The sequence below is a fragment of the Phasianus colchicus genome, chromosome 20 (genome assembly GCF_987193195.1).
Source record: "Phasianus colchicus chromosome 20, bPhaCol1.hap1.1, whole genome shotgun sequence".
Taxonomy (NCBI): Eukaryota; Metazoa; Chordata; class Aves; order Galliformes; family Phasianidae; genus Phasianus; species Phasianus colchicus.
The window spans coordinates 8,314,349-8,327,336 of NC_143455.1; the positions used below are offsets into that span (position 1 = coordinate 8,314,349).

General features: G+C 39.1%; 1 protein-coding gene across 11 annotated transcripts in view; it reads left to right on the plus strand.

The window, feature by feature from the left end:
- Positions 1–28: 28 nt before the first annotated feature.
- Positions 29–12,988, plus strand: part of BPTF (bromodomain PHD finger transcription factor) — a 47,857-nt gene continuing 34,897 nt past the window's right edge. For 7 of the 11 annotated variants that reach the window (XM_031598811.2, XM_090121753.1, XM_031598805.2 and 4 more), the window contains exons 1-2: positions 30–891; positions 10,100–10,922. In XM_031598811.2, coding sequence (XP_031454671.2) covers positions 249–891; positions 10,100–10,922 — 1,466 coding nt within the window. In that variant the 5' untranslated portion in view covers positions 30–248. Of the gene's footprint in view, positions 892–10,099; positions 10,923–12,988 lie in introns of those variants that run through there. The other 4 variants (XM_090121747.1, XM_090121749.1, XM_090121751.1 and 1 more) reach the window with 3 other exon arrangements.

Below are 12,988 nucleotides of genomic sequence, written 5' to 3' on the forward strand. Positions count from 1 at the left end.
CGCTTCCCCCAGTCAGAGCGGAGCGAGCCGAGGCAGAGACGAAGAAACAAGATGGCGGCCGGTGGCGATCCGGAGCGGGACGCCGGCAATTCGGATTGAGCCCTCGGCCCTCACAGCTCGGCGGCCCCCCTCCCCGGCCCGGATCCCTCGCAGGGGGGGGAGCTTCCCCGTAGCCGCCTGTCCGGACTCCGAGCGCCCTCCCGAGCCTTCCTTTCCCCTCCCTTCCCCCTCTCGGCCAGCGCCCAGAGATGCGGGGCCGGCGAGGCAGGCCGCCCAAGCAGCAGCAGCCGGCGGCGGGCACCGCTCAGGCGAGCTCCCCGGCTCCGCCCTCCGCGGCGGGCCCCATCGGGGGGCTGAGGTCCCGGCAGCGGGGCAGCAGCCGCGGCAGGTGGGCGAGCTCGGCCCAGGCGGAGACGGCGGCGGGGCCCAAGCAGAAGGGGGCCGGGGCTGCCCAGGCCTCTTCCTCCGCCGCCGTCTCCCCCAGGGGGGGCAGCAAGAGGAAGGGAGGCAGCGGCAGCAGCAGCACCCCTGGTGGGGGAGGCAGCGGCGGTAAGGGTAGGGGCAGGGCCGGGGCTGGAGGAGCAGGGGGAGGAGGCGGAGGAGGCAGCTGCAACAGCCAAGGCAGGGCTGCCTCGTCCAGGAGGAGCATCAGCAAAGTGGTGTACGATGATCATGAGAGCGAAGAGGAGGAGGAGAGCATGGTGTCCGACGAGGAAGAGGAGGCAGACCCCGAGGATAACCAGGACTCTGAGGAGGAAGAGGAGGAGGAGATCATGGAGGAGGAGGACGACGACGACTCTGACTACCCCGAAGAGATGGAGGATGAAGACGATGCCAGTTATTGCACTGAGAGCAGCTTCAGGAGCCACAGCACCTACAGCAGCACCCCAGGTAGAGAGCCAGCGGGATAAATCGCACCAGCCCAGGGCAGCACACACACTCCCTCTAGGTTTGCAAGTCCAATCCGCATGCATTCTTCCTCCCATCCTTGTACGTAAGGGATGCCCTCAAGCACTCACAGGGGTGAGGGGTATGCAGCTTAACTCCTGGCAGCCCCACAGGTGCGGGGGGCATTAGAATGTGCTTACAAACGCAGTGAGGGGAGGGAAGGAAGGAAGTACATGCTGGAACCAGGGGCGCTTTGCAAATATGCATGGAGATTCTGACTGCTGCAGAACTGCATGGTACACCAGAACGTGTTGCAAACAACGTCAGGAGTGTATGGAGCGTTCACTTACTATATAGAAACAAGGGAAATGAGATGCGTGCCTTGCAAAGGGGTCATTTTGAATATATGCAGCAAAGGATGGCTTGTGCTTGCAAATGTAACTTGATGTTGAAAAGGAGCACATGCAACTTCAAGTGGCCTAAAAAAGCCATAAACATTGGAAATTTGTAAGTTCTCAAAATCAGAATACAACTGAAATCAGCATTTAGTGTCTTTAAGACAAAATGAGCTTTCCAAGGAGGGAAATGAGGAGCATTTTTCAAAATGGAGATTGCATTGTTATAGTTTGGGGAAAAGTGCACAGGGCCTCATTGCAAGGGTGTAAACCTAGTTTTACTTAATAGGGCACAGAGATGAAAAGGTGGAGGTTGAGCCAAATGTCTGGGTTTTAAATCCCACAGTTACTTCAAGATGTGGCAACAGTTAAAACTTGCATTTGAGTTAAAGCTTTTTAAATGTCTTTGTGATTACATTTAGTTTTTTTGAACCTCTAGTGACAGATCTGGGCTCAGTTTTTCTTTTAAGGCCTATACTTCTGGTTGTCCTTAATTAGTTCCCTAGGTACGTAGGTTTCAAGCTTCAAAAATTCTTTATCTAAACTTAAGCACTTTAAATTCATTTGAATTCGTTTCAGAACTGAGTTCAAGCTTAGAAATTTTTCTTTAAAGTCTCTGAACCAGGAGAGTAGTTAAACTTAGGCGTAACCTGGGAGTGTTTCTGAATTGGGCTACAGGATGACAAACAGTGGCCAATTTGGAAGGGGGCAGGAACAAATTGTTTTTTTTTATGTTGGTTTTTTTTTTTAGTTTGTTTTAAATGTAGTTTTGAGCAGTTAGCTGATTTTTATTTTTTTTCAAACATGAAGTACCATCATGTGTCTAATTTAGTTTTATTTTAGGGAGTCAGTGGTATCAGCCCTTTATATGACTTTATTACAGTCCTTTAAAAAACTGTGAGGACACCTATCTATTAAAAATCTATATCCATATACTTAAGAATGTAAATGAATTCAAATAAATACATATATTACTAAATTAGTTAAACTTAAGAGGCATTTTTAAGGTGTTAATACTAGTTTATTTGTTGTAGTTGTCCTACAGTGAAATGGATTTTTTTTTTTAATATGTTACTGAAATTTGAATTACTTTCCTCACTTTTAGTTCTTAATTTTCTGTTCAGTTTGGTGGCTCATTAACCTGTCTGGGGAGTGTTTTTGTCAGGGAAGGAATCTTTGGTGATGTTAATTGTCTAGGTCAGGAAGGTGTTTTTGATGTGAACATCCAGGTTTAACATGAGTTCTAAGAAGTATGGGTGTATTGTTTTTGAAATATACTTAAGAATTTTGGCAAATATCAAGATGCCTCAGTGTGTTTTACTGTGTGCAAGCAGAGACAGGTTGTAGGTGGTATTTAAGTGTATCAGAAAACTCTTCTTTTATTCACGTGTGTATTTGTCACCTGGTCAAGGTAATTTATTTCTAAAAAGGTTGTGTAAGCATTTTCATCTTTATTTACTTTATTACTGTAGATGTATTACTTACATCTTTATTTATTCAGCTTTCTTTACGCTGTGTGGTTGATGGTTATAATGTTGATGCTGTTTAAGCTTTTACTGGTGGTTCTTGTTAGTTCAGCGTTGGCCTAATTCCTCTCCCCCCTCCTTTGCAAAGAGGAAGGTACAAACTTTTCATTTCATCAGCTCGGTCTGTGTCTTGTTTCTCTTGGACAAATACCTGCATTGTGAATGTGCTACACAGTGGTGGTACTAATTGAAATCTTCATCTTATCGGAATCCAGGAAGAGACCCTAAATATTAGAACAGTTTTAATGGTCAAGAAAAAGATCCATCAAAACCCAAAGAGTAGGGCAGGCACACAGTAATATGCCTTCAGACAACGGTGCTCTTTGACCCAGGTGCATGCTGAGAATTAGTCTCTAGCTCTTCAGACTTTTTTACCTTTCATATATTTATCTTCAAGTAATACAAACTGTAACAGTGACAAAGTCCCTGTGGTTAACAGTGGAACTTGGTGGAGTATCTCCTTTGTTTTAGTCAGCACCATGGAATCATGCAGTGCCCACCATTCTCTTAGATGAAGTGATGTACAATTGTTCTCTGCTTATCTTCTCTGGATCACATGCAGCCTGAATTACTAACAACCAGGATGTAGTATTCAGGGCTGAGGAGTTCATTTTGTAGAGCAGAGTGTTGAAAAATTGTAGTAACAACCAAACTGTCCTACTAACCAAGATTTGCATTTAAATGACATTCCACTTAAATGGGTGGCAGACTTTCTACATTTTTTCCTTATTTATATTCTTAACAGTTACTTTAAAAGAACACAGTACAATGTCTCTAGCCAAGTAAAGCATGATTTTTGTGCTCCACTGTGGTATTATGGTGTGTCTCGAACAATTATTACTATATTATTATAAAAGTATTTAGAGAATCACAATATTTGGAATAGTAAAAATGCCTTCAATATCATGCTTATTAATGGAATACTTCAAGTTTGTGTGGCTGGATATGTTTGATTGCTGTCTTTTGCTGGACTGGCCTTTGGTGGGGGGATTTTATGTTCTGTTTTTCTATGTTCATGTTTTCCTTTATCCCCAGAAGGCAGCTGTACTTTATGGACAGGTGTCCCATATATTTTCTCACTAAGCATTTTTACCGTTACCTGTTTGCTGTAACAAACCTTTAGGCTCATCACAATTGGGTTGTTTTCCATGCATAGTGGGATTTTAAAGAAAATCTTAATCAGGATGCTTAGAAATCCCCTAACCCCCCCCCCCCCTTTTTTTTTTTTCCTGGAGGCTTTGTTTGCTTTTATTTCATTATCTAAAGCTTGGAATCTAGATTTTGGCTAAGAAAATCATCAGGCTGTCTAATGAGCTAATGCTCAACGCTGAAGATGCAAGTCAAAAGATCTGTCAATTAAGATATATTAATTTCTTTAGATGAATATTGATGTCTGTGAGCATCACAGTGATTGACTGTCGCTTTTGTTAATTAGTTATTTCACCAGAGAGCTTTGATCTTCAGGGTGAAAGAATTTAACTGGAAACCAGTTGCTACGTATTCTGTCGGTAGTAATTTTACACTTTAACAGACTTTCTTGCTCATGAAGAGTTAAGTGGAGGCATGGAGATACAATTGTAAGATATGCAGCCTCTTGTTTACCGTGTGAGAGGATTTGTCAGCCTCCCAAACAACTCACCTGCTCTCTACATCTAGCATGCTCTTATTTTACAATTTAGGGATTTACACTTTGATTTCTAACTGGAGGACTGTCGCTAGTTCAGCCAGCAAGTGATGAAAAATACAGAAGGCAAGTTCAAGTCCTAGCAGAGAAAGAGCATGGGTCAAATTAGTGGCCGATACTGCCGTATTGATATGCAGATCTGCACTTTGTCATTCCTCTAAGCAATTCTGTGCCGCAAATACTATACTCAAGGAACGTACATTTTAAAAGATAGCGGAATCATTTGATGTACTGCAGATGAATATGGAGTTCAGTCTTTTTTATAGATATGCAGTAAAATTTCTTGGTCAACCTTTGTGCTGCATAGAACTGGTGTGAGGTGGGTAGCTTTAGTCAATTAGAGGGGGAGCTGCTAGAGCTTACTAACTTGTGAAATTAGTTATAGCTTATCTTGAGTGTGTCCCAGCTAAGAAATGGTCAGAATGTAAAACTGATGTGGTAGTGCTGCTTTTTTTGTTTGATTTGCCTGGGTTCCAGGCACAAATGAAGTGTGACTGAGTACTTCTCAGAATGACAATGTGGAATTCCATTGGCTTCTAGTCTTGCACTGTTTCTTCAAGTGCTAAAATGATGCTTTAGAGTATAGAGATTGTTTGTTCTTGGCTCCTACTGACATTGTAGTGCCAATCCTAATGTTGAAAAATGCTCCCAAAGCATTGGTGCTGCTCATGGTGGTGTCTCATTTTTTATGTTGCCTTAGATTTGAGTTTACCTTGTTGGCTTTTCCTTTTTCCAACCAAATGACTTTCAGTTAGGTGTGACTGCTGCAAAGCAGTGTTCATATTGGAGCTCTGCTTATGATAGAATTACACATGCATCTTGTTCTGAAAGAGATCATTTGATTCCTGAATTTTAGAAACGTTCTGGTTGTCATGTCAAAAGAAAATGGAAAAATGTCACCCATCCTAAGAAAATAATTTTGATTTTTGTTACTGCTTTTCTTAAACAATTCTTATTTTATGTTAAACCAATTCACTTTCACTGTACAGTTTTTTCCACTCTGGTGTAAGCTGAGCAAATACTTTCCCAAGAGGTTGACTTTTAATTAAGGAACCGGTTTGGATCTTGCTGTGACAAACATGTAGCTGTATCCAGTTTGCATGCTGCTGGGAGAAAGGGAGCAAAAATAAAAACCCACTCAAAATGTTTTCTTAGTATTTTTATCAAACGTTGTAAGTTTTCTCAATGATATCCAGCAAGAACTTTTGTTGCTGTGCATTCCCATTTGAAATCTGAATGATGCAGAGTAGTATATGGGTGGGAGATGTCTGATTTTGTATTCTTCTTAAAATTGAACAGAAATAAGGCTGTAGGTTTAGAAAGTGGTCAAAAGCCAAACTTTCTAGGATGAAGTAAAACATAGCAGAGGGTGTCTTCTCTAAAGACTGCTCATGCTTCCAGGACATCATGTAATTGCCAATTGGTCTTTATGTTGGGAAGTTTCTGTAGTGACTCATGCTCTGAGACACAAGTCTAACTCAGTTCTATTTTACTAAAGATGGACTTTTTATATAGGAGTAGCATGGTTTGACTTAAACTGTGGAATTTGAAGCCAAAATTCAATCTTCCTTCTTTCTGAGGATAAACTGAAAACCCTTTCACTTGCTGGCATAAATTCTATGCTGTGTGCCTGTGAGGTTTTTTGTTCTATCTTTTTTTTTCTCCTTCTGTGACAGATTTCTGGAATATGTGGAACTGCAGTCTCTGTTCTTTCCCCTATATCCTACTCAGTTTATTCTCCCTATCTTAGGCACCAACAGAAGCTCTGTGCAGGAGCCTTGGTGCCCAAGTGCTGAGAAGTTGTGAGGAAGGGAAAATTTTAAGAGGAATTAGAGCAGTTGTGATCTTTCTAACCAAGAAATACTGGAGCCAGTATTTATTTGTATGGTCATAGCAGTGTAGCTACTGCTCTCACTGTTTAAACAAGACAGTGATTCTGGCAGAATATTTCCCATATAGGACCTTCATCCCCAAGTCCATTACTTGAAAAACCATTGGACTGAAAGCTGTTTCCTTGCACTGTGCATCTGGAGTGAAGGGGTAGGTAACATAAGTGAGATGAGGCAAAACTGGATTTTTTTGTCTGATTTTCATTAGCCTATGTGTATGTGGCAATCAGCATACAACTGAAGTGCAAAAAATGTCATATTTAGTCACAGCATAACCTTTATGTTTTGGACCTTGATGCATATGATTCATTCAAATACTGTTTTAAAACTGGCTACATAAAGAAGATTTGTTGAAGATGGGGAAAGCTTTTTTTTTTAAGTTCCATATTCTCCACTGTTAAAGTACAGTAGGCCTGAGGGGTGCAGGCTTTCAGTCTGTAAATGGAGACAAGTTTTTTTTCCCTTTTCAACTCCTATTTGTTTCTAAATTTCAAAAAGTCAACATTTAAACCAATGAAGTTGAACAGACTGAATAGATTTCACCAGTTCAGCAACATCAGTTTGTTTCAAATATCCTGAATTTTGCAAATACAAATACAATACAAAAATTGAATTTTTGTAATATAAATTATTTTAATAGATTATGGTAAGTGTAGACTATAATTATCAGTATCTATAATTAAATGTGCCATGTGAGTAAAATTGTTTACTCTTTAATCTTAATTACAGGCAGCTCCTCAACTAGAGAATTCCAGATAGGGAGAGGCAACTTCTGCAGACTGCTTCATCACTTTTGGAGACGACTAGAGAAGGAATGTGATTTAAAAGAAGTATATGTTAGATAAATGTTTAATGCTGGGACACTCAAGGTGCTCTGGATGCTGTAAATAGTCCAGTCGTGGCAGCAGGAGGCCATTGGCAGATCAGTTTATCCTTCACAATAAAGCTGTGGAATTTGAATGGAACAGAAGCGGACGTATTCTGTCTTTGTTCTGTCTCAAACTTGAATGTGGTAGGGTGTGTGATTTTACAGTGTGGAGTGGGAATGTTGAGTGATATGGTGTAGCAACTGTATGCCATGGGGCATAATGCCAAATTTACAAATGAGGTATGCATTTTCTAATGCACTCTCTTTTTCCTTATTGTTTAACCTATTAGATACTATAATGACTTCTGAAATGTCTGTGCTGTGTGCCAATGCAAACATGGTAGTGTGTAGGATGTTTCATATAGGAGATGGAGATTGGTGTGAATAATATAGTCGGCTGACTACACTGTGCTTGCACAAAAGTACAATGCTTTATTATGGTATTTAGTGATGTACTTTAAGTCCTGATAACATTTGTTCCATAGCTCTACCTGAACCACTATGCTTCCTTTTCAAAAGGAAGTGTTAGAATACGTTTTAAGAATGTTTTCATAAAACATTAGGAATGCCTTACTTTAAGGTTCCTTTTTTGCTGTTTCTTTTGTTTGATGTAACATAACTATATCAGGTTTTTACCCCTGGTGAAAGAGACACCAAAAGGACTGGTTAGTCTGCTTTTTCAGTGAATGATGAAAATGTGTAAGAAGGAATTGTAATTTTGTTCTTGGAGTAGAAGATCTCAAAGAATGAGAGGACAAACAGTAGCTTCTTTCAGCAACATTTATTTGTTGTAGTTTATCTTTGCCTGAAACTGTTGTTCTGGGTGGGCTTTTGGGTCTTTTGTTGTTGATTCTGATTCATTTAGGCAAATCAAGGCCATCGTTCTTTCTGCTTGCTTTCTTCAAGGGCTGACTCATTTATACCTTTACTGTGTGAGAGACCAAGTATTTTTTCTGCTAAAATTGTGGGCACTTAAAGAATCCTAGTGTAAAGCTCTGCCAGCTTTTTGTGGCATGTGGGCTTTAAGGTGATCATCAGTGATTCTGGAATGTCTGTGGTGCCTTACATGACCTCTTACTGGGTATGGTCTTACACCGTCCTGCAATACTGAAGGAAGTTCCAGGACCTTAATATAATGTCATCTGTCAATGTGTGTTGTGTTTTGGAGGCTTTTAATTAAGACAGCTTTGTTTTGTCCAGGTTAAGCCCAAGTTCTCTTGGCTGTATATGTACATTTCTTGTTATAGGAATGATTGCTTTTTGCCTGCTTGTGAAACTCTTATGTTTTTGTGTGTTTGCTATGGTCAAACACTTTCCATCAATACGTGCAGCAGCAAACTGAAGGGCAGTCACACAAGCGTGCTTTCATTTTCTGCAGAACTCAAACTGTACTAAACCTGGAAATGTATTTTTATAGGCAGGTGTTGTTGACCCATTGCTTCTATAGTGGAAACCTGGCCTCTCATTTTCTGAAACATTGTTTTGCAGTGTCTAGCTTGTAGCTAAGATTCCATTCCCATCTTTAAAGTTGGAAAGGGAAAGCTGTGTTGTTGTTGTCTGCCTATACTTGCTCAATTACTGATTTTCTTCTGGAATCATTTCACAAATTCTTTTGTACATCTTTTTATTTATAAAATATGTACACACTGTTTCTTAAAGGCAGCTTTTCTGTGGTTTTTTCCCCCAATCCATTGGATTTTTCATAATAGTATTTTCAAAATCACTGAGATCTGTATTTCAGTATCTATGTGCTATAGTTTACCTTCTCATTGTCTGTTACCCTACCTCGTTAGACTCATTTCCTATCATTACAAAGGAAGTGTGGGAGGAACTCTAGTGGGTTGAACAAATGCCAGGGAGCACTATTACTATAACTTATTGACAAATTAGATATGTAGTTGTTTACCTAGGTTACTGTATATTTACCAGAGGGCCTAAAAACATTTTTAATCTCCATTCTTGATTTTTAACCCAAGATGGTGATTTAATAGTTAGTTTGAGACTGTCCAAACATCATTAAGTATAAAAAATAAAAATGTGTTCATCCTAATACTTCAGCTGATAGCTGTGAAAAAGTTGTGTGTATTTGGATACTTCGTTATTTTGATTGAATATTTCATATTTCTTTTAACACCATATACAAATACTTTCCTCTTGTGTTTTTCCTTCTGCTGGGCATTTAGGATAGTGGAAGTAAAGACAGGAAAGTGTGGCATCTCATCTAATACAGTATATTCATACATGTCTCATTTGACTTATTTCTGGCTTGTTGGTTCTCAGTAGGAAAGTTCTAGTAGGACAACAGTAGATAAAGGGATTTTGGTTCTCTTTTGTGTTTTAATTCAGTTGAAATTGATGTCCCGAGACATCTGCTTGAAATAATGTTTCCTATATGCTACAATAGGAAAACAGTTTGCAGTGCTTTAATACAAAGTACCTGAAGCTTGATTCTTCAAGATGAAAGCAAATGTTCCTAGGAGGAACGATTAGCCAGTTTTACTGAATAAAAATGAGAATTTGGAATTTAGTATTTTGTTTGAGGGGAATGTTTGTCTTTTTAAGTAACTTGAATTATTGAAATTCTATATGTCATCTTAAAGATTAATAGACATATCTTGCGTGGGAAATACAACAGCTCTGATTAAAGATAAAATATACATATCTGAAATTCTGCTTTATATTTGTCATTAAATAAGATTATTAGGTGAACATCACTTAAGGAGCTGTGAAGACATGAGTCCTTAACTTGCAATAGTTTGGAAAGAAATTTTAGCACAGTCATTGTTGACAGATACTTTAACATGCTGATCTGGAAATGGCAAAGTTCTTACTGTTGTTTTTATTTCCAGGTAGGAGACGACAAAGAGTGCATCGTCCTCGTTCTCCAATATTGGAAGAAAAGGATATCCCACCTTTGGAGTTTCCTAAATCCTCAGAGGACTTAATGGTGCCTAGTGAGCACATCATGAATGTGATTGCCATCTATGAGGTACTAAGGAACTTTGGCACTGTTTTACGCCTTTCTCCTTTTCGTTTTGAGGACTTCTGTGCTGCTCTGGTAAGTCAAGAGCAGTGCACGCTTATGGCAGAGATGCATATAGTGCTTTTAAAAGCAGTTTTACGTGAAGAAGACACTTCAAATACTACCTTTGGACCTGCTGACCTCAAAGATAGCGTTAATTCCACTTTGTATTTCATAGATGGAATGACGTGGCCTGAGGTTCTGCGAGTATATTGTGAGAGTGACAAGGAATACCATCATGTTCTTCCTTATCAAGAGACAGAGGACTATCCTTATGGACCAGTAGAGAATAAAATCAAGGTTCTGCAGTTCTTAGTGGATCAGTTTCTTACAACAAACATTGCACGTGAAGAGTTAATGTCAGAAGGTGTTATTCAATATGACGATCACTGTAGGGTTTGTCACAAACTTGGGGATTTGCTTTGCTGTGAAACTTGTTCGGCTGTGTACCATTTAGAGTGTGTGAAACCACCTCTCGAAGAGGTACCAGAAGATGAGTGGCAGTGTGAAGTCTGCGTGGCACATAAGGTGCCTGGAGTAACTGACTGCGTCGCTGAAATCCAAAAAAATAAACCATACATCCGACATGAACCTATTGGGTATGACAGGCACAGGCGAAAATATTGGTTCCTGAACAGAAGAATCATTATGTAAGTAAAGTAATCATTTAGTGCATTCTAAAGAATAATATTGAATTGAATGTGTATTTACAAGGCTATCCTGTAAGGTGCTATTGCCATCTTATAGTTATTTTTTTGTTAGAGCTTTACTTACTTTTTAACTTGATCTCTCTAAAGAGAATATAATTATTCCATAATATTTCTCCAAAACAAATATTCTCAAATTATGTTTAAAAAGGGGAGGAAAGCAGGGACTAAGGCTTAATTTTAACATACCTAAAATGCATAAATGTGAGGAAGAGAATGCAAACTTTTAGAGAAAAATGGAGTTCCCATTAACTTGATGAAGTAGTGCTTAAATGCCTTTGTGATCACATGATGTATAGGAGACTGGTTTTGGTGTACTGTCACCTGCCTGGAGAATATTTCAATATGCTGAACTGTGCTCCTCGGCAGTGATTATTTTTATTCTATTTTCCCATGTTTGTGATTGAGATCTAAGAAGTTTTCATACTAAAATAAACATCATAGTACCCCTTAGTTTAAATAGATAAAATTTTGAAACCTGATTAGATCCTGTGTGAGGATTTTCTTGTAGTTCATCTGTTGCTTTCAAATTGATGCCAAAGATAGCCATGAGAAACCCTATAGCCAAACTGTAGTGTTTCAGAAAATGGTTTCTTTAAATAGTGCTGTCCCACTTGTACCTTTACAGTTCTGCAAAAATCCTACTTTTCCCTTAGGATTCCCCTGCAGTGAAATGTCTTGTAGTCTTTCATTCTGATGATGTCAGCTTCTGCTGTGATTTCAGAGTGAGGTAATTAACCTATGAAAAATGAGCAGATCATTCCTTTTAATTTTTTTTTCTTTCTGTTTTCTGTTTCAGTACAGCAAATAGTACAAAATTGACATAAGTTTTATCCCTGGTAGTTTGCCCATGCGTTGTCTCTCCAGTTTTCAGGCATCTTTCCTTTGAGAAAGGGCTGGAGGTAAAGGAGTGTTGGAAAATGTTGTGAAGAATTCATATTCCAAGCAATTTTCCCAATTAATGTTAATTTTTGCTTGCTTTGATACAGAGTTTATGCAGTATTAACATAACCTTTCTTGAGTCAAAATTTTAGGAGGCACCAGTACTAAATAGGATACAGAATTTGAATATGCATTGAGAATGTGAACATGTTGTGGATTTGCATAGCTACAGAAACAAGTATCACAGATTTACTGCAGTTTCCTTCGTATGTGGGTAGCTCTTCCAGTTTTGGGCTAAATCATACCACTGATGCAAATGCACTTGAGTTGTCTTTCTGAGAAGCCATTAGGGTTTGTTTGCATTTTGCTGTGTTTCTGGGAAAACTTTTATAGAACTGTAACTAAACTAATGTATGTAGCTGTGCTGCTACTGAACTGAGGTTTGTTTTTATGTCTCATTCTTGGATGGTTTCTGTGAGTCAGTGTGGGCCTGGAAGCAGTAATGTAACTGATTGATCTGCAAGGGAGTGCTGCATCTCCTTTTGTTCCATGTAGTTGGGCAGTTGCTTTCATTACATGGAAATTTATTTAGACTCTTGTCTTGTCTTGATTAAACACTACTTGTGTCCTGTTAGTTGAATTTTCTAAACCCAAAACAATCCTTTTCGGGTTTTTTGGTGTTTTGAGGTGAAAATCTAGTAGAAACTAAATATTTCAAGTGTAAAACCTTAGTGAGATTTTGCAAGTATAATGAAAGTATTTTTCTCTTCCAAAGGGCAAGGAAGAAGGGGTCTTTTTTGGTAACCACAAAAGAGTAAAGTGAAATAGGGGGAAGATGACAGATGAAGGACAATCTCTCTTCTCTACCCATGGTTTTTGTAATTTCCTTTCAAAATTGCAAGAAAACCTTGCTGTAGAGATGGGTTTCTATTAATGCTCTACTGCACTGCAAAATGATTTTAATCTGCTCACCATTATAGATTTGAGAACTAACAGAAGTAGTGATAAGTCAGGTTTTATTAATGGAAGTTTTGTATCTTAACTGGTGTTTATTTAACAAGAAAACACATCACTAATTCATTGGATATCAAAAAGAATGGAAACTACAGCAAGAGGAAAACTGCTAT